This window comes from Xiphias gladius, chromosome 3 (genome assembly GCF_016859285.1).
Source record: "Xiphias gladius isolate SHS-SW01 ecotype Sanya breed wild chromosome 3, ASM1685928v1, whole genome shotgun sequence".
In the NCBI taxonomy this organism is placed as follows: domain Eukaryota; kingdom Metazoa; phylum Chordata; class Actinopteri; order Istiophoriformes; family Xiphiidae; genus Xiphias; species Xiphias gladius.
In genome coordinates, this window is record NC_053402.1 from 3,918,670 (window position 1) to 3,940,696 (window position 22,027).

At 36.6% G+C, this 22,027-nt stretch overlaps 1 protein-coding gene across 1 annotated transcript; it reads left to right on the forward strand.

The window, feature by feature from the left end:
• Positions 1-845: 845 nt before the first annotated feature.
• rgs9a (regulator of G protein signaling 9a) lies at positions 846-20,738 on the forward strand. The gene is made up of 17 exons (XM_040123358.1): positions 846-914; positions 3,810-3,906; positions 6,384-6,434; positions 6,541-6,647; positions 7,852-7,903; positions 8,731-8,789; positions 9,671-9,747; positions 10,265-10,346; positions 10,465-10,527; positions 14,217-14,246; positions 14,539-14,600; positions 14,906-15,019; positions 15,986-16,101; positions 17,929-18,016; positions 18,710-18,848; positions 19,246-19,328; positions 19,925-20,738. The coding sequence occupies exons 1-17, from the start codon at positions 846-848 to the stop codon at positions 20,079-20,081; spliced, it is 1,446 nt and encodes a 481-aa protein (XP_039979292.1). The 3' UTR covers positions 20,082-20,738.
• The last annotated feature ends 1,289 nt before the right edge of the window (positions 20,739-22,027 follow it).

Genomic DNA, 22,027 nt, shown 5'->3' on the forward strand with positions numbered 1-22,027 from the left:
AAATGTCACATTGAGGATTTAAGGTCCTTTAGACTCCAGGAAGTAATTGCAGCCAGCTAGTAATTAGCCTGACACATAACCCACAGGGGGAAAAAATGCAACTTGCTATTTTTACAATTCAGTTTTGTACAGATTAAACATGTTAATCAGTGATCTTTAGAGGTGCTTGTAGGTAGATTTTGTTACCTTTGGACATAGGCTAGCTCTTTCCAACTATTTTGCTATGCTAAGCTAACTGGCTGCTGGCTGTAGCTTTACATTTACAGTGCAGACATGAGAGCGGTATTCTATTACTCTGAACATCTAACTCTTGGCGAGAAAAAAAAGCATATTTTCCAAAATATAGAACTCTTCCTTAAAGGCACACTAAATGATTGTTTTACTTATTTACCCACTTGTCTTTTTACATTTTATCATTAAATGCATAATAATAGTAAATTAATTAATTATATTCTAATATATCAATTAAACAAATAACCCATAAAGTCTTTGGTGGTTGTGACACACACCAGGTTCCATACACAGCCACCTAAAATAAATGTAACAGCTCTGACATTGGGTCTATCATGACTCTCTCTTCACAGCAGTTAATTTAAGAACCACCCAGACAGGCGTTTCTCTGTAATTGCTGGGGGATAAGAGCAGAAGTTTCCTACAGCTGATTGGTGGATAAATCCATCCTTCCCACGCTGTCTTACAATCCTCACACAGGAGTGTGTTCGCATCCACTGCGTGCACACACTTCTCTGTCAGGAATTATACATATTATAACTGGAATATTTCACACCAGGGTTTTTTTTTTTTTTTTTTTTAACATCTGATTTGGTCTTCATCTGTCTGCAAATATGACAATTAGAACAGCTCGTCCTGACCGGGGGCAACATTTCCGGCCCCGTATGCACTGCCTCAAAAAGGTGGGTGGTTAGCATCATTATTATTATTGGTCAGGTTTTATTTACTGCTTCAGCTCTGTATGAACTTTTGGTATTTTACGTGTAAGATATGTTCATTATCCTTAATTTAATCAGAAATGTATTTTAGAGTATGAATGACTAATTATGACTTACATTACAGATCTTTATATTATTAAAGTTATTCTAGGTACATTACAGTTTACATTTCTGGAGAACACTGACATTTAAACTGTGAAAAAACATCAATAAAAAAAATTACTGCTAGTTTTTTAGCAGTTAAGTTTCTCCTACTAGTTTCTGTTTTCAGAAATAGATTTCATTCTTCTTGTTACATATAGGATCTCATTAAGTACATGTGTATTTGTATGAGATTAAACAAGATTTGTTTGCCAGAGCAGAGGATTGTTAAAGATCATCTCTAATTCCACTTTAAAGCCAATTAGCTGTGCTGCTCTGCTGCCGAAATGCAGTATGCTGTACAGTTCAGCAACAAAACCTGACCTCACTTGGTGTGTTCCTGAGTAGAACATACTAACTTTAAACTCACTGACACATTTAGTCAAAGGACAGAAGGATAGGACAGCATCAATAACAGAAAAACATTAAGTGTTTTTGATTACAATGTGCAAGGAAGAAGAAAAATAGAAAACATGTCAAATTTTGTGTGCAATAAAAAAAATGAAAGGATTAAAAACTACATCCCCTATAACTTACAAAAGATTAAAGATCACTGTGTGCTGAATTTCATATGGCCTCAATACTGAAATACATGTCAGTGCATTGCATTCTCCTATGTTGCTGTTATTTTGTGAATTTTATGTATATTTTTGAATGTATATGTATATACATACACATACAGTATGACTATTGTGCAGCACACATGAATCCTTCTGTATGTCTATGCTGTATGTAAGTTTAAATGTAATGGCACATTTTTTTTGTTTGAATTTTATGTTTTTGTAGAGTATAGCACTAGAGATGGGCCCTCAGGGTAACATAAGACAGTCAGTTATTTTGCAAAGTCATAAAAAAGTCAAAACAAGAATGGCATTATTGACAAAGAATTTAGAGAGGCTAAGAATGTGTTGAATGACATTCACAATATCAATGCAAAGACTATATTTAGGTAAAGTTCCATTACATCCTCATTTGGCAGACACTTTTGTCCAAACTGGCATAGAAGTGAGATATAACCCAAGCCACAGCAGATAAAGTAGAAGCCCACAAGGATAAGTGCCACAGCACTCAGTGCTACTAAGGGGGCTCAGTGTCTTATTTAAAGACACCTGGACTTGTCAGGAAGGGACGGGAATCCAAATGCCAACGTTACAATCCAAGCTACAGCCAATCCATGTAACATGTAGCAAATACTGCACAAAATGTAAAACTATAAGACAGATGGTTTTTAATTTAATCTAGTTAACTATTATCACTTTAATGTGGCAGTATGAAACCACCCTGAGTGAGAAGCTATTTCCCGTGAGGAAGCATTTCTAGGACGTATGGTGTTTAGGAAAGTGAAAGTGAGCTTATTACCGTCACTGATGAATTATAACGATGATTTACATGCCAAAACCTCAATTTAAATTGTCTCCATTTCAAGTAAAAATCTTGCATTCAAAATGTGACTATTAAAATACGTAAGTATTGTCAGCAATGTGAACTTAAGTATCAAAATGAAAGTATTTGTTATGCATGTAGAATGGCCCTTGTGGATTATATATCAGTTATATTCTTGGATTACCATCACTGAGGCAATAATGTGTAAGCAGAGGAGTAAAAAGCACAATATTTCTCTCTGAATTGTAAAGAAATATAAATTTAAAGTAGCACAAAATTAACATACTCAAGTAAAGTACAAGTACCTCAGAGTACATGTTACTGTAATCAGATGCAAGAGTAACATGTCGCTGCTTTCCTGATGAGATGCAACTCAGTCATTCATATACATTTATTCTGCATTAGCAATTTACATTCACTGGCAACGTTTTAAGCCAATACAGCAAATTAGTGTGACATTACAACAGTATAAAGTACAGGTGTAGTATAGGTCCTGGGTTCACTTCCTGTCTGACACCAGCAGTCACTGTGGACATTTTGTAACATGAATATTTTGTCTGATAAATTGGATAAAAAGGAAAGGAAAAAAACAGTATTGTGTTGTACAGTATTTTGTTAATGCAAAACTTATTAAATTATGAATATTATTTTTAAGCAATGAAGTGGCTGTAAATAATGATGGATAAACTTCATCATCTAATATTTCTTTTACATCTGACCCTGCCATGATGGCTAGGCAACAGGGTGCGTACACAATGCACAGAGTGGGAGGAATGTGGGGTCAATACAGTCATTTTTGCCCAAGGGCCCTTTAACTGGTTGGATATTCCCAACCGATTCATGATTGCTCAGACATGCCAGACAGATAGACATTGGATTTTTTTAATGGAAATAGCAATGACAATGTGGCATTTTAATCATGCATTTAAAGGTATTTGAAGGTAATCAATTGCTGTACTTGACAATCTTTCTCATACAGTATATGGACCCAACAAGATTAACCAAGATTCCACTTTTTTATATGAACAATGGGCTCTACCAGTTCAAATGGCCTTGGAACAACATATAATCGCAATGATTACTTGAAAAATATATAAATCTTCAAACAGTCTAAAAACATATTTTAAATGACACACTGTTTGATTTAATTAAAGAAGCTGATGGAAATTATACATTTACCAGTATTCACGTTGTTGCTGATGCCTTTCTTTTGCAGACTAGAACATGGATATCTGAACTGAATATCTATGACTTGATTTTTACAGTGTGTCTGAATATTCTCAATATTCTTTGGTTCAAATAAATGAATCCTGTTTGCTGTCCTTCTGTCTCCAGCTGGAGGCCATTGTGGTGGAGATGCAGGACCTGAAAACCGGAGTGAAAGGCTCGGAGCAGAAACTCAACGTCACTACCATCCCACATGTCATCGCTGGTGAGACTGTCACATACACACACATACACACACACACACACACACACACACACACACACACACACACACACACACACACACACACACATAAAACAGTTTTGCCAACTTTATCTTTGATTTTTGTTTTTAAAGTGGTCTTAAATTTAAGATTGCCATCTTGTTAAGGCCACTGTACGAGTTTGATACATAACACATTAAGGAACAGCATCAATACGTCTGCCAATTTGACCCTGCTAATCTGCTAATTTAAAGATAAACTCCAGAATATCCACCAAGATAAACTATGGTCAATGTCAATATGGTGGATTTTTTTTTTTAGAATTTCGGTGCTTCAAAATAAGGGCAGATATCTTTAAAGCTGCACTTATATTTTTATATTAACATTATATCAATTTGACTTTGTAGTGACAAACGCACAAAGAATGATCTTCCAAAGAGAGTGACTACTGGACACAAACACAATGCCAAATAATTGCTAATGTAGCTCAGTGTCTGCTGGATGTGTAAATGTGCAGTTGACTGAAACTTTATAAGGTGTGTCATGTTATGTTTTCAACTTGTTGTGCTGCCCCAAGTGGCCAAAAACTCAGTTTTGCGGTTTTAAATTTGTCTTGATATGTCCAAAAGGACGTTCATTGCTGTTTTCATATCTAGCATATCTATGATTGGTAATCTTTAGGGATTCTGTTATTAGAATACTTTTATTTCCACATATATTGATCATTGTAATTTGATTATTGAGCTCTATTTGCTGCAAAGGTTGCATGTGTCTCCATGTGATTTAAAATGCTACAAGATGGATATAGAGCTATAAATTAATAAACAGGAAAAAGAAAGAAATTAATCTCCCAATTTTGGTATTCTTTCAGTGGCTCCAATTGGATTGTACTGATTATTATTAAAGCTTTAACTTGTTAAGGGTCTGTTATTTCAGAACTTCTATGTCCCTGTTAACAGCCTTTAATTTTAGGTCTCATCAAATGTTATTGTCAGCTCCTAGAATGTAGACAAGATAGGAGTCTGCATTTACTGTTGGAACATAAAATCTCTATGAATTACCTTTGCAACAATGACAACACACTGTCACTGTATTATTTAAAGCACAGACTGTGTGAATCCTCTCACAGGCCTTGACTTTCTAAGCCGCTAACACAGCCTAAATAAGGAAACCCACAATTGGATGAGATATGGGCAGTGCTTTATGAGCCAAAGTGGCTTTTTAATCTGGTCTGGCAAGGGAAAGGTCAGCATGGATACATGGGCCAAACCCACCATGTGAACCAAGGTGGTATAAGTAATGTATAAGCACCTCCTGTTGTGAGTAACAGTTTACAGGATGATTGGTTAGAACAGAAACCAAGCAGTATGGTTCATCAAGAATGACTGTTACATTTAGTTATTCAATTGTGTCGTTGTGTCTCTTGGCTGCTGCTGCCTGTTAATTTGTCCTCCATCATCCCTACAATTAACTCGGGATGTGATGTCAAGATGATCACTTTTAAATGAAAGCACCAGTTGAAACACCAGCAATATAAATACAAATAAAACAATAAAATGCTATTGATAATAATAAAACTCCAAAACCTTTTTTTTGGCTTGCACTTTTTGATTTCCTTATGTGCATTTTTTTTTTTTTTTTCTAATTTGATATCTTTCAGCATTGCCAAAAAGTAGTCACAAAAACCAGATCCCAGAAGTCTTGCTAAATATTGAATAATGAAGACAACCATGGAAAAAAACTAAGGCACTCCATCTTCAGGTGAAATAACATTATTTATTTATTCCTCGAGCGTATAGGCAAAAAAACAATCTTTTTTTTTTTCTCATGTTCAAACTCTGCTTCTGAATTATTTGAATAATTACTTGGCACAAAATTATAATACTCATTTTAATTTCCACCATCATCATGGACCATCATGTTGTGACAGTTCACTAACATTTAATTTTTAAATAATAATTTAAAGACACAATAGGGAAACAGAATGGTAAATTTACAAAATGGTAAATTTATTATATTTTATTCATTATTATCCTTTTATTATAGTTTTTTTTCTACTTCGAGTTTTATAATACAGTGTTTATTTAAATGCAAATTTAATTAATTATATATGATAGTATTAATCAATCAGTTTATTAATGGTTTATAATTAGTATGGGTCTATAATTATTCTGGTGGCTCATTCCATATTCCATATATACTGATACTATAAACCTTTTTAAGAAAAACATCTGAATAACAATTATTTTAACCAATTACATTCCGGAAATTTGTAAAATAAAAATAGTTTGAGGAATAGCAGGAAGTTGAGGGCTCTTTTGATCAAATTAATGATATAGACAGACCGTAATATGGAGGGATGCACTTAGCATTTAATTTACTTTTACTGATACATATCTATCCAGAGACTGGAGTCTGTTTGATTAAGTGTGTATACAGTCTGTTCAGTATTTCAACTCTTCTCTGTGTTTCCACACAGGTAAGGATATAATTGCATGGATTGCCAACAAGATGAATACATCATCAGAAGGTAGAGTCTGTAAACTATAAAAATCAAAGACATCAAAACAGCATCCAAATGTTGTTAACCGCTTCATTTCCTCTTCCTCTGCTGCCTCCTGTCTGTGTTGTTCCAGAGGCTCATGTCTTTGGCACTATGTTAGTGGCGTATGGCTACATCTACCCCCTGCAGAACCACAAGAAGCTGGTCATGTGCAACGACACCAGTCTTTACCGTTTCCAGGTAAAACTAAATCCTCACTTCTTCTTTGCTGCCTATAGTTGGAATCAATGTCACACTATATCATCACAGGGAAACAGAATTTCATTTCACTCCTTTGTGGTAAAGTCCCCCATGCTTGTAATTTGCTTGAAGTATGATGAGGTATGCAGTAACCACTAAGGATGCACTGGCATCCATTCAGCAAAGGGGTTAGTAGGTGGTTTAATGTTTAAAATAATATGGCTATTGGACTAGTTAGGAACAGTCCAGATAGCTTTCTGTATGGAGCCTGAAGCTGTTCAATAATAAATAAGTAAACAAGTAATTATGACAATCACATGCATAAATAGTGTAAAATTTATAAATGAACCCATAATTTGAAAAACATTTCAGAAGTTATTAGCACACAACTCATTACTATGAAATGTTATTTCATCATTTTTATTTTCATAATGACAGAGTTGGAGTCCATTTTCATTTCATAATAAAAACATGTATTTCATAATGGCATTTTTTTTGCCCCTGGCACTTTTATTACATGTCAAATCTTAGTTAATAGTGTCACTTGTGAATGTATGTTGTGTGACTGTATGACCAATCACATGCCTCCTGCCTCTGTTAACTAGAGCAAATGTACTGTTATGCCAAACTAATTATAGTACACAAACATAGCAAATAGCTAACTAACTAAACTGGGTTGTGAATTTAGTATAATTTTGCAGCATCAAAGTGAAGAGCCAGTCTTAGTGGCATCAGGTAGCTGCTTAATTTAGAGTTACCTCAAACAGTGTTTTGATTCACTCACATTCCGAGTCCATCGTGTGATTAGGTTTATGTAACAAAAGTACTTTGGTTCAGCTTCAGTAAAGAATGTCTTAAGTAAATGTGCTCCAACTTGTGCTTCAAGTCAATTTTGACATCTTCAGCATTAAACCAAGACATCCATCATTCTCTAACTTTAACCAAGTGCTGTGAGTGACTAAACAGAACCACATTTCACATACGTTGTTAACAATGTTCCCTAATTATATCAACTGAAAATGTAATGTTGTTGGCATTAAATTCCTTTAAAAATGTATCCACTGTTGCAAATATTAGTATTTTTTATCCACAGGTTTGGTTATAGCTACTGTTGTTTATGTTTTTGTTTATTATGTTGTTTATTGTTTATATTTATAAACTGAAAGAACATTAAAAACACTGTTTTCAATCTCAACCTTTTCAGACCCCATACTTCTGGCCTACACAGAAATGGGCTACAGAAGACTCTGACTATGGTGAGTAGAATATATCATATGAGGTGGGGTGTTTCCTAGAACAGAAAAATCAGGAGCTTCAGTGACTCTGAAACCTGCAGACTATTGAATCACAAGTAGGGATGCATGCTATATCAGTGGCCGGTTTATTATTTGCCAGTCAGTTAAAAAATTAAATTATTTTAATTGGTCCAGTAAAATAATTATGCCAATATTGCAGAGAATGATGCGGAGTAGGAATGCTACTTAAAACCTGGTTCTTAGTGGTGATTTCACAAGGCACATGGTTAAGAACATCTTGCATTGTTTCAGAAGAAGAGACTTAACCATATATTTATCTGGCAAATCTGAAATGGTAACCATAAATAAGAAGCACTCACCCTTCTTCAGCTCAGCTACTTACAAGCGAGGTACTTAAATGGTCGTAAATTTTCCGAGATCACCGCACGCAGCATGTCAGACTTCCTAAGGAGTGGTAGGACCGTTACAACTCTAAACAAATCCCTGCTGATTTTTGAATGGACTGGCGACTAGCCTTTCACACAAGATAAAACATGCAATGTATATGAGACAGCTGTTGTAGGATGGTTTATTTTTTTAGTTTTGATAGCTCTAGGCTAGTAGTTCTCCCAATTTCAACAGCTAGTTAGCTTAGGTATTGAAACTGGGGTTGCATTTGAAACTGATATCACTCTTCTATAACTGTGGGTAAAATGGCAAAAATAAATAAATAAATAAATAACCAAGATGATTTCCCTAGATTTCAAGACATGCAACTGTTTGTAACTGTTTGTTTGTAGCATATGTGAAATTAGTAACAATGTGATTTTGTTTTGTGCTGATTGCAGCCATTTACCTGGCAAAGAGGAACATCCGCAAGAAAGGCATGCTAGAAACCTATGAGCAGGTACATGTACAAGTATAGAAAATGTTTTGTTTCCATGTGTGCGTATGTGAATGTGTAGAAAATCTACTGGTTTTATTTAATGTAATGCTAAGAGCTACAAAGTACTGACAGTGCTGGAGACATGATTGGCTTTTACTGACACATACTGAGTCTGGATGCAGACATCAGATACAATGTGGAAATGAGCAGTTGGCCCAAAAGAGGCTGTAGATGAAAATAGCTGTGTGTTGAAAAGGATGATTAGACTGTTGCTGTCTGACTTTCTTATAGCACTTCCTATTTCTTCCCAGCTCTAAGTTCAATTGTGAACTATTTCAAAACATCAAAAGCGAACTTGGAGCAAATTTTGGATTTGGGGTGAATTATTGGATGCCATAACAAAACCAGGGAGTATATTTTCTTTTGTGTTACTTGGGAAATAAGCTCTATATTGGCACAGACCGTTTTAGTAACCATGTTTATCCCTATTCCAACAGTAAGTCTAATTGAAAATTGTGAAAGTCAAATTTCTACAAATGGCAGAATAATATTGAAAAGAAATGGAGACATGGCTCTTAAACCACTGAAACTCCAAACGTCCAAGTCCAAGCTGTTATTTCTCAGACTAAATAAAGCTCCTCCAGAACAACAGAATATACTCTACAACTTTTCAGAGTGGTACTCTTCATGATTAGTAAAATAGTCCTTATGTGTGCTGGAGTGCCTCTTTTACTGTGTGTTGCAATTAGTGCAGCCACTTGAGCTTTAAATACTTCACATAATGGCATAATTAGAGTGTCTTCAGTGTTTCTTCTTACTGTTATGTCTGTTTCCTTTTACAGATGAGGAGTGATAATACAAGTTGTTGCTCCATGCTTTCACTGTATTTGTGTTTTAAACAGGCACATTACAACTACCTCCATCATTGGCTGAACCACAAGTGGGACTTTATTGTGATGCAGGCCACTGAACAGTACAAGTATGTGAAATAATTATAGCTTAGCATTGAACCTCAGTATTTTCTCTTGTTTAAGGTTAGTATATAATAGTTCACAGTGAAAATAGATAAAGATGTAGGGAAAGAGAGAGATAACAACAAAAGTTCCCAGCTGGATTAGCACCAAGAATTGTTACTGCTCATGTTAAAGTCCTCCTCCACTAAAGAATTTGTTTTGCTTAATGTTGCGTGACTGTGATGTTTGAGCTTCACTGTGCAGAGAGACATATATGCAGAGTTTGTTTTCCCATTCACCTGCTCACGGAGGAAAGTTTTTCTGTGCTCACCTTAAATCCCAGCTAGATACCTGAACTTTGTGACATAACAACTAGTTTTGAGACAATCACAGTCCAGGATACAGCTTACACAAGTAAGTAAATAAGAAACTTAAAACTCAAATATGTGCGCATGTGTGTATGTGTGCGTGTGCATGTGTGTGTGTGTGTGTGTGTGTGTGTGTGTGTGTGTGTGTGTGTGTGTGTGTGTGTGTGTGTGTTAGGGCTGGTAAGGAGAGGAAGAAGCCGGATCGTGTGGTGTTCGACTGCCAGGAGAGGGCTTACTGGATTTTGAACAGGCCTCCGGTCAGTGTGTGTGACTATATGTGTTTATATATATAATGTATATACATATATAGATCTAACTTTAATGTGATTATTTTACTTACTGTACATTTAACATGAACCTGTCCTGTGTGTCCAGCGCCGCACTCACAGTGCCATGGACTGCGGTCCAGATCGTCTTGTTGATCCCAATGCAGATGAGGTAAAAGGTCAGTGCACACCCACACACACACACACACACACACACACACACACACACACACACACACACACACACACACACACACACACACACGCACACACACGCACACACACAAACATGCAGTGGAGAGATTGAGGTCAGCTGGTCTTTTAAGAAACTTACTGGAGCTTAAGATGTAGAGTAGTAGCGCCTGGCTGATCTCTATAGACATATCCACTTAGAGACTAGAACCTCCCAGACTCTCTTTTCCTGTTCATTTAAAAATCAGGTACACTTACTGTTTTCTTAACAGTGGATGACGATATATGTTGAGCATTGTAGAATTGGTTTTTAATTGAATCAGTTTATTACACATTTCAGATACAATTCTAACTAGAATGGCACTCAGTAGGGCACATACCTCCGCCAAGGCCAGTGTCAAACAACATACACAAGACTTCAGAGAAAAAAATTCAAATTAATAGTAAATGATCCAAATCTGCTCCAAAATGTAATGGGTTCTTCTCTGGACTATGCCCCATCCCGCCACCAAGTTCGGTGCAAATTAGTTCTGTAGTTTTTGTGTAATCCTTCTGACATCCTTGGCGGAGGTAATAATAGTGTTCTAGTCATCACTGCTCTTGTAGGCATCTTCTGAAATATTTTACTGTAATGGCCATAGCCCCCATAGTACTGCAAAAGCGTCAAGGAGATTCCTATGTTGCTTTTTAAGGTAACACTAAGGTTATTGTTCAAACTGAAATGGGAAATATTGGAACTCTGCCAGATTGATACTATTTCAAGCAAGTTTGAGCATCTTCTATTGTATCTCCTTTTCTTGCAAGAGGTTTTCTGTTTTTAAGGAGCACTAAGGAAATGCTTATCATATCCAAGAAAGTTTAAGTTGAATCTTGGGTCCAGCAAAAGTTCAGTATTACTGATATTAATTTGCAGCGGACATATTCACGGCTGTCTTTAATTTTACTGTACCGTAGACACTGTAGACACTGAACCACAGATTATAGTGTTGTCTGGATGTGACATCACTCAGTGAATCATGGGAATTTTCATTCATTGTTATCAGCCAGGTCACCTTATACTGCATCTTCAATAGACAAACAAAGCTCTGGCATTGTACCTGTTCGCAGTGCTGGGTAATTTTTGTTTTTTCTTATAATGACATGTTTTACTGTATTACCTCAAACACATTACAGTGGACACAAAACATCCAGTAACATCTGGTCGATGGGCAATATTTAGATAGCAATATTTATATCCAAATGAAAGGATATTATATGAGTGAATAAGTTATTTTAGCCAGTGGTGGATTGCAACTAAATTAATTTACTGTACTTGAGTACAGTTTTGAGGTACTTATTCTTAATTTGAGTATTTGAAGTTTATGCTTTTTACTGCTCTACATTTAGTTGACAAATTAGTCACTTTACAGAATAAAATTTTACACACAAAATAATAATCATAGATGAAACTCCCCAACGGTATGTACTCTAAAATACTTTTAAAAAATAATCCAATAAAATGAAATATAATAGTATATCACTCACATTGCTTATGTTACTGCATTATGAGTAGTGCTGAAACAATTAGTCGATTAACCAATAAGTTGGGTGACAGAAAATAATTGTCTGTAGGTCAAACAATATGTGAAGCAGTAAATGTGATTGCAACAAAATCATAGTAACGTTATTATATTGTTTGTAACATACAAAAAATAAACTGTGAATGAGGTTGAGTTTCAAAATTATAGATTAGGAACACTCCTGGGGTTCTAACACAATCCTGGTTTCTTGAATGTTATGAGTAAGGGCTCAACCTGCTTTTCTCTGTCTCTATCTCTTTTTGGTGCAAAACTCGAGGACAAATGTCAATTTTCTTTATATTTACTGGTTGAAGCTAATCACAAACTGGAAATATTAAGGCATCCTGTAAAGAGATCCTGTTTCATTCATTGCATTTTTCTTTGTCCTGTCTTTTTCTCCTTCCAAACAGATCTCCTTACACTGATGAAGAGAGAGTAATGTGTTAAAATAAGCAAAAAGAAAAAAATAGTATACAGTGTTTTACCCAGACTGTCATTCTTGTGTGTAAACTACATTCAAGTAAATTATTGTTCCATGTAGTCTTTAGTCAGTCCCTCCAGGAAATGGTGATGTTGTGATTGTAATTATTAAAGTAAAATGAACTATTTGAGGAGCTTGCAATTTGTCTAATTCCTGCAGTAATTTTCTTCCTAAATTGGTCACATGGGGAAAAGCTTACAAATTTTTACCACAATTTCTGCATAAAATACACCTGTAAAATACTTTTACAAGATCAGATCAATTTAATTGAAAACATAAACTCAAATTAGGGTCAGTAAGATTCTAATTATATTGTTGATGCTGTAGAAAATAATGGTAAACATTTATTGTGCTGTGTATGTACGCAAACCCACCTGGATTGCAGAAAAAGTCGTTCATCCTGAAAATCTACCACACTTTTCAGGCCCTCCGACTGGACTCTGCTTTGTGATTGGACTGTCAATGTGCAATCAGGTTCAATTGTAAAAAGAGGTGTCAAAAATTTGTACTTGTAACTTCAGCGTCATACACAGTGTGGGAGAGCTAAGTTTTACACACAGTTTTCTGCTTGGTATCTGCACACATGTTCACAAAAGCACTTTTTTTCAGTGTCTTTGCGTTCACAGATTTTATTCAGACACAACCTTAGCAGGAAATACCATAGAGGCAGTTTTGAGTGCTTTGGCAGGTGTCTGCCTGTCTGTCTGCCTGTCTCTCTGTCTTTCTGTCTGTCTGCCTGTCTGTCTGTCTCTCTGTCTGCCTGTCTATCTGTCTTTCTGTCTGTCTGTCTGCCTGCCTGCCTGTCGCTCTGTCTTACTGTCTGTCTGCCTGTCTATCTGTCTTTCTGTCTGTCTGCCTGTCTCTCTGTCTGCCTGTCTTTCTATCTTTCTGCCTGTCTCTCTGTCTTCCTGTCTGTCTGCCTGTCTCTCTGCCTTCCTATCTGCCTGTCTCTCTGTCTGTCTGTCTGTCTGAGGACAGATTTTGTCACCACCATAGCATCACAACCATGCAAGACGCAGTCACGAAACTTTACCGGTGTATAGTTGAGATCAAAATGAAGGCCGAGTTCGAAGATGGGTGTGGTCAAAATGTTGACGGGCATTGCTGCTGGTGTCATCCCAAATCTTTTATACAAATCTAAGTTTTTCTACAAATAAAAATCTTTTCTACTCATGCACAAACTCGACTTTCTCAAACAGGTTGACTTACAACTACAAACTCTGAATTTATTTGTGAACATCAAGTTACAACTCGAAATCTTATTGACCCTAATTTGAGCCCATAGAAAACCTCAATTTCAACAAGCCAAGTTCAGATCACTTTTACTATCATTGGAACACAGGGCAAGCCAGTCCATTTTTCACTTTTCCAGAAAAGTAAATTAAATGTATCTATTTTGCTGCAATAAACACAAAAAACTTTGTGAGCTCAAGTAACCTTTACCGTGGAGGGACTGTTTAGTAATGTGTCTGTTAGTGCTTCAACAGCAGCAGCTTTCTGTAGATAAACACTAAAGCATCAGAATGTCTTCTGCACTCTATCATACTATAGTTTTCATAGTGATGAGTCAACTGCACCTAATGACCTGTTTCCATGAAAACAAACTCTTTTTTTCTTGTTGTCTTTCAGAAAATCAGCTTTGACCAGTACAGACGTGTGGTAAATCATAATACTTCATTAGTAATGATATTCAAAAATACACAGACTGTTATACTATCTTTAGTATATAATAATCTATTATTATTATAACATTGACAAAAATTTCCTCCCAGCTCACTGTTGATGGTTTGAGAAACTGTGTGGAGTTTTAAAACATCAACAATGAGCAGGACATTTTCTCATATGGACATCGGACAAAACATTTGGAAGTGGATAGTTTGAAATCCTTTTGAAAAATTACAATCATAATTTTACAACTGCAACTAAATTTTGTGTTCCTCTTTTATTCTAGAACATGTTCTATCAACAAGCCATCATGAGGTCAAAGGTCAAATCTAGTGTGTCCCTTGGAGCGTAAGTTCCTCTCGTACCTTACTTATGGGAACTTTATAAGTATAATTAATTTTATGTTTTTTTCATAATTATCACTTAACATCTTGTTCTTACATGCAAACTACCTTAAGTATGAGATTTTTACCTCCTAATTACAATAAAATCATCTCATTATTACAAAATAAAATATCATGCAATTACGAAAATGGGATCATTTGATTATCAATGTTTAATGCTTAGTCAAAACACTGTCTAGCTTATCTTGAGAACCCTGACATAGAGGCTCTGTGGATTCCATTGGTCTCATAATAGTTACTTCTCCACAGACTGGTCAAGTACATCACAACCTACAAAAACCACGACCCGTTTTTGGCTCCATGTCTACCCAGTAACCCCTGGCAAACAGACGATGACTCATATTGGACTCTCAACATGAGAAGGTGAGGGTCACCGCATTTTCACTCTCTGTCTGGCTTCATCATAGAGGTACTTAAAGGTATCACTCTCAAATCAAGAAATTATTACATTCATGCTGAGACATTGGTATAATTACTGTAATCAAACAAAACTGGGAGATTATCAGCCTCTTCAGACCTCTACAATGAATTTATACAAGATGAGCTTCTATTTTAAATTTGGGTGGAAACCCTCTGAATCGCTCTACAGCACAAAACAGGAAGAGCATGCACGTCAACAAATAGAAATTAACGTTTCCAGAACTTCAACCTGGTTGAAGAAGTGACAGTAAATTCAGACAGGGTTTGTGGAACTGAACTTAATTTTAAAAGCACTAGCATCATCATCATCAATTCACTGAACTGGTGCAAATACATCCAAAAGTTCATTTTTTAATTCAAGTTCATTCTTAATATTTGAAATTATTCAGCTGATGGAGTTTTCTCAAGAGGAAAGACTATGAGTTGTGCAAGCTACTAAGTGGACCTTGAGGGTTTTTGATTGTTTATCTCTATGTTTCTTTGTTAAAATATCAAAAATATATTTTTTAAAGTTCTAAAGTCTATAAATAAATGTCTAGTAAGGTAAAATAGAACTCATAAATATTTTTTATTTGAAAATATCTTGAAATCTGATGGTTGTTAACTCAGTGGAAAATCCACCTTTTTTGATGTGTAGCATTTGACAGACATATGAACAGATGATAAAAAATACCAAAATATACAACTTATTAGTATTTCATTTCTACATTTCATATTAGCTATTTGAATTTTTATGACACAAACATAGCTCCATACTCTTGGGCCTGCATAATAAATATCACATAGCTGTATTCCAAACTGTTTGTACTGTATCTCTGTAAAAGCAATAATATGGACACTTTAAAAGCCAGAGTCACGTATGAGACGTAAGAGTTTCAGTGAGTTAATGAGCCTGTGTTTCCTGTTCAGAGTTGACATCCCCACTAAGATGCGAGTAGAGCGCTGGTCCTTCAGCTTGTTCGAGCTGCTGACCGACTTGCGAGGCCGAGACGACTTCAAGATTTTCCTCAAGAAGGAGTTCAGCGGTATATTACCAAACTTCATAAAATGCATTTCAGTTTGGATAATTTTTCTTTGGTGTTGAACCTGACTGACCATTCCTGAGGTGGCTGAAGGATAGTGTGTGTTTACTGGTCAAAACACAAGCATTCCTGTTACTTTCTCTGAAACCCTCCTCTTTTTTTGGGTCGTAGCACATTTGTACAAGTCTTTATTTTATTTTCTCAACCTTCCTCATAGTTTACAATGCATACTGGGAAGTTTTCATACTATTTATATTTGAATGTGCATGTAGAAATACTGTGTTTGGAGGGCCACCATTTTTCTCCATCTCAAAAAGAAATGGGACATCCCATAATACAAAGAATATTAAAATAATATATAAAATTGAGATAACTTAAGTGGTAAGGCTAAGGTAGGTATTAGGCCAGTAGCGCAGAGTCTAAATTGAAATATTTTTGCTCCTCCTGTAGCAGATTTGATGTTCTATAATGAGGCAGTAAGCAGTAAAACACTGCATCAAATTCTGTATTATATATTATTATTATATATTATCTACTGTATTTTTGTCATGGATATGAGGCAAAAATTCACAAGACATGCAGCTTACATGTGACATGTACACTCACCAAGCACTTTTCTCACCTTATTCATGCAATTATCCAATCAGCCAATCATGTGGCAGCAGCGCAATGCATAAAATCCTGGAAATACAGGTCGGGCGCTTCATTTAATGTTTACATCAAACTATCAGAATGGGAAATAATGTGATCTCAAAGGAGAATGGCTGGACTGGTTGGAGCTGAAAAAAAGGCTACAGTAACTCATATAATCACTCTTTACAACTGTAGTGAGCAGAAAAAGCATCTTAGAATGCACAACATGTCCAACCTTGAGGGGGAAGGGGTAAAACAGCAGTAGATCATGTCGGGTTCCACTCCTGTCAGCCAAGAACAGAAATCTGAGGCTGCAGCAGGCACAGGCTCACCAAAACTGAACAGCTGAAAACTGAACAAACATAGCCTTGTCTGATTCATATGGATTTCTGATGAGGCAGCAGATGGTAGGGTCAGAATTTGGCGTCCACAGCATGAATCCACGGACCCAACCTGCCTTATGTCAACAGTCCAGGCTGGTGGTGGTGTAATGGTGTTTGGCCCCTTAATACCAATCAGTCATGGTTTGAATACCACAGCCTATCTGAGTATTGTTGCTGACCATGTGCATCCCTTTAGAGCCCCATTTGACCATCTTATAATGGCTACTTCCAGAATGATAATGCACCATGTCACAAAGCAAGAGTCATCTCTAAGTGGTTTCAGTCAGTTCAGTGTACATCAGCCTCCCCAGTCACTTGATATCAATCCAGTAGAGCACCTTTTGGGATGCGGTAGAAAGGGAGCTTGGCAGCATGAATGTGCAGCTGTCAAATCTGCAGATATGATGTGTTGCCATAATGTTGACATGGGCCAGAATCTCAAATGAATGTTTCAAATAGTCTTGTGGAATCCACGCCACGAAGAACTGAGGCTGTTTTGAGCGCAAAGTGAGGCTCTACCCACTATTAGTATGTTGTTTCTTATAAAGTGCTTGGTGGTTATATCTGAACACACAAACCAGAGGTGTTTCTCAAGCGTAAATAAATTTGGGCAATCTGTTTGACATGCCATCTGCCCTTCAAATTAGACTAAAAGTCTACAGCTGTGCCAGCAGAAATACTGATGTCAGCTTGCTAACATGCTGATGTTTAATAAGTTTATTATGTTCACCACCTTAGTTTAGCCAGTTGGCTTGCTAACAATTGCTAATCAGCACTAAGTTATTAGAACCAAATGTGTGTGTATGTTTCCCAGGGGAGAACTTGGCCTTTTGGGAAGCGGCTGAAGAACTGAAGTGGGGCACTGCATCTTCTATGTCAACAAAAGCTGAAACCATCTTCAAGTAAGATAAATAAACTGGAAATTGGACTATTTCTCTCTCTCTCTCTCTCTCTGTGTGTGTGTGTGTGTGTGTGTGTGTGTGTGTGTGTGTGTGTGTGTGTGTGTGTGTGTGTGTGTGTGTGTCCATTTCCCATTGTCACATCTTGCTATAATTAGGCCTTGTGTACAATTTTTTTCTCTCTCTTTTATTGGTGACATTAAGAACACCATCATCTTGAATTATATATACAATATCTATATGTCTATATACAGTACAGATACCATGTTGATTGTACTATGAGTTATGCTCTTGATCTTTTATATTCCATGCGTTTTATCCCCACAAAAAATGCAGGACAGGGTCCTGATTCGTTTGGGTTTTCATCCATCATTCACAATATGTCAGGCACCACCACTTGATCAAATGTATTGAGCAGTGTGTGTCACTGCTGCTCAACCTTAACTCAGGGGAAATTAAAACTTTGTATGTAAGCAAATGTCATTTTTTTGTCTCATTTCTAGAGGTCACACCGTGTGGACACAACCAAGTCAAATTTTTACAGTAAAGTGAGCAAAAATGTAACCAAAACCCTAGATACAGGATATATGGTTGTTTCAGATTATATTTCTAAACAGAGTTAGTAAACTACACCTCACCACTCTTTGACTTCCAGCCACGTCATATCGTATTGATCTGGAGTGTCTGTGTGTTCAGGACCTTCCTGGCCCCTGGTGCCCCCCGTTGGATCAACATTGATGGCAGGACAATGGGTCTGACAGTGAAAGGACTGGAGCATCCACACCGCTATGTGCTGGAAGCAGCTCAGACACATGTCTTCATGCTCATGAAAAAGGTGTGCCTGTGTACTGTCAAAGAGCAAATTTCATTTTACTAGACTTGTAACTAATAATGACTATACTTAATCTGTGAGGGTGGTTGATTAGTATGAACAAGTGATTAATGGTTCATTTGATGATCTAAAATTCTGTATTCAGACCAAAAACTTTTTGTTTAATGAGGCAGGAGGGGTGGAAGATAAGGGCAGCAGGGGACTATTCCTACTAGGCCTACAGCAGTCACCAGATTAGCCATTGTTCCCTTTAGGTCAGGGCTCTGACATGTACTGTATTATTTGCACTAGAATTTTTGTGACAGATTTTATATATGCACCTTTTCAGATGGATATTAAAGACACATTTGTTTTGTGAAGCTGAGGTCACCAGCAGTTTCATGTGCTTTCATTGGTACAGGATACTTTCTTCCGTTACCTCAAGTCACCAGTGTACAAAGACATCCAGAAGAAGGCACTGAACCCTGAGTCTCATAATTTCAGGTTGGTGGCTAAAATGATTTAATTTCATTGTGGTGTTCTTTCTGACATCTAGAAATCACTGCACATGAATATAGCGTATGTTGACCATAACTGTTCAATATGGTACTTTTAGCATCCCAATATATGTACAAAAATGATTATGTAAAACTTGCAGTTATTAGTAGGTTTTATGATTCAAACATATTATAACCTAAAGGGGCATTACAGCAACTATTAGCAGGGTCCGACAGGGACAAAAATGCCAACATGTTAAACATTCAAGTTACAGCTGAAGCTATAGCAACAAAAATGTGACATGAAATAAAAATTGTCTTTTGAAAAAATTGCATTTTGAACGCTCTATACCTGTACAGTGGGAACTGTTGGGTTTCCATAATAATTCTCTATAATATTGTGAGGTCTTGACCTAACTCTGTAACGTGCCTTGAGGTAATGTATGTTATAATGTGGCACTATATAAATAAAATTGAATTGAATTGAATAAAATAAAAATAAGAATAAAACAAACTGAAAGCTATTTGTCAGAATATTGTTCCTCCCTGGTGAAAGAGGTTTTCCAAACCTCTGAGATTATCATTTTTCTTTTTTCACTCTAGTCCAGCCCAGCTGGAGCAAAATGCTCAGACCCGAAGCCGAGGCATCCATCCAATCGTCCTCTGGCAGCAGGAGGAGGAAGAAAATGCTAAGGCTGCTGCTGCCTCCGCTCCCGTCGATGTCAAGGCCATGATGAGCAAAATAGACAGGAAGAAGTAGAGATATACAGTGGAGGTGTGCATGTCTGCAGGGTTTTACATGTCATGTGACACACAAAGTATCAACACAGGTACCAGCTGCTCTTCAGAGCTATCCCAGGCATTGTTGCTCCATTCTAGAAAATTATAAAATGTGAGAAATTGAGTTTTCATGGATACATATTTGAATGAAAAGCATCTCCAGAATTAGGTTGTAAATACCAGGGGTGACAAATAACATGCCACAGAGGCTGTATATGCTGTTGTCAACAAGACATATTTTAGCTTGATTTTTACTAAACTGTCTGTACCCTGCAGCAAATTATTATACCCAGTCATAATCAAAATGTACAACAAAATCAGAACATTGGAGTTAAAGACAACTAATTTCTATATGGATATACAGTAAATCTGGTTACATGCCAGAGTTTAATAAATGAGATCAAGTTAAAGCAGACTTCAGATCCTTTTGTGTGTGCGTGTATGTGTGTTAAATATGGACACCAAAACCGTTGAAGGATCAATACCAGTGACTTTAAACCCATTTTCTGCAGTGTATAATATAAATTACTGCTGACCATTTTCCACAGCAATGTGTTTGGATTTTTGTATGGATTTTGTACATTCCAAGGCAACAAATGATAATGTAACTGGAAACCACTTACTGCCCCCATTATTCTGCACAACACCACTGCTTCAATTATTATCATTATTCTTATATTTAGTCTGATTTTTATTCTTATTATTAGTCTCATTATTATAATTATCAGTTTTATTATTATACATCTTTATGTAGAAACTACTTTTTCCTATGTTCTCTTTCCCTGCCCCCCCACCCCCTTCTTTTTCTCTCTCTCTATCTCTCTCAACGCAATCAGTCGAGGCAGATGGCCGCCCAGCATGACATGAGTCTAGTTCGGTTCAAGGTTTCAGCCTATTAAAAGGGAGTTTTTCCTTACCACTGTCACCAAGTGTTTGCTCATGGGGGAATGTTGGGTCTGTGTAAATTTAACTATAAAGAGTATGGTCTAGACCTGCTATATATGAATTGTGTCCTGAGATAACTTCTGTTATGATTTAGTGCTATATAAATAAAACTGAATTGAATTGGATTGAATTGAATTGAATTGAACTGAACTGAATTGAACGACATCTGATCAACTAATCCACGCCACAGTTGGGTAGGTTATAAACAATACTAAATACTATGATATAAAATCAATATTAAACTCTTGGTCATATGCAGCTGAACAAATACTTACAGTTAATGGTAAGGAATTCATTATTTTTGTTTTACACCTTTTATTGTGTACATGTTCATCTAAAAACAAACATGTTTTCAGCAGTTTTGGAAAATTAATTAAAAATCAAAAACTGAATACTCATTTACAAGAGTACAGTTTTCAGACCCTTAATTCAGTACTTTGTAGAAGCCCCATTGGTAGCAATTACAGCTTCAAGTCTTCTTGGGTAATTCTCTACAAGCTTTGCACACCTGGATTTGGGCAGTTTATTTCATTCTTGAGAAGCCCCCCCCCCCCCCCATGGCATGATGCTGCCACCTCTATGTTTCACTGTAGGGATGGTATCAGGTAGGTGATGAGCAATGTCTGGTTTTCACCAGACATAGTGTTTGGAGTTCTGCCCAAAGGGTTCAATTTTTGTCTCATCATACCAGAGAATCTTTTTCCTCATGCTCTCAGAAACTCCAAGCAGGTTGTCTTATGCCTTTTACTCGAAGTCGCTTCTGTCTAGCCACTCTACCATAAAGGCCTGATTGATGGAGTGCTGCTGAGATGATCATCCTTCCAGCAGGTACTCCCATCTCTGCAGAGGACTTCTGAAGCTCTGTTAGAGTGACCATTGGGTTCTTGGTTACCTCCCTGACCATGGCCCTTCTTGCATGGTTACTCAGTTTTGCCGGACGGCCATCTCTAGGAAGGTGGTACCAAACTACTTCCATTTTAC

What these genes read in the sequence shown, in the direction of transcription:
- rgs9a (XM_040123358.1), top strand. Translation starts at nt 846, where the DNA reads ATGACAATTAGAACAGCTCGTCCTGACCGGGGGCAACATTTCCGGCCC. An exon ending in TTGACCAGTACAGACGTGTG is followed by an intron (nt 14,247 to 14,538) that starts GTAAATCATAAT and finishes CTTTTATTCTAG; the next exon opens with AACATGTTCTATCAACAAGC. An exon ending in CCTCAAGAAGGAGTTCAGCG is followed by an intron (nt 16,102 to 17,928) that starts GTATATTACCAA and finishes TATGTTTCCCAG; the next exon opens with GGGAGAACTTGGCCTTTTGG.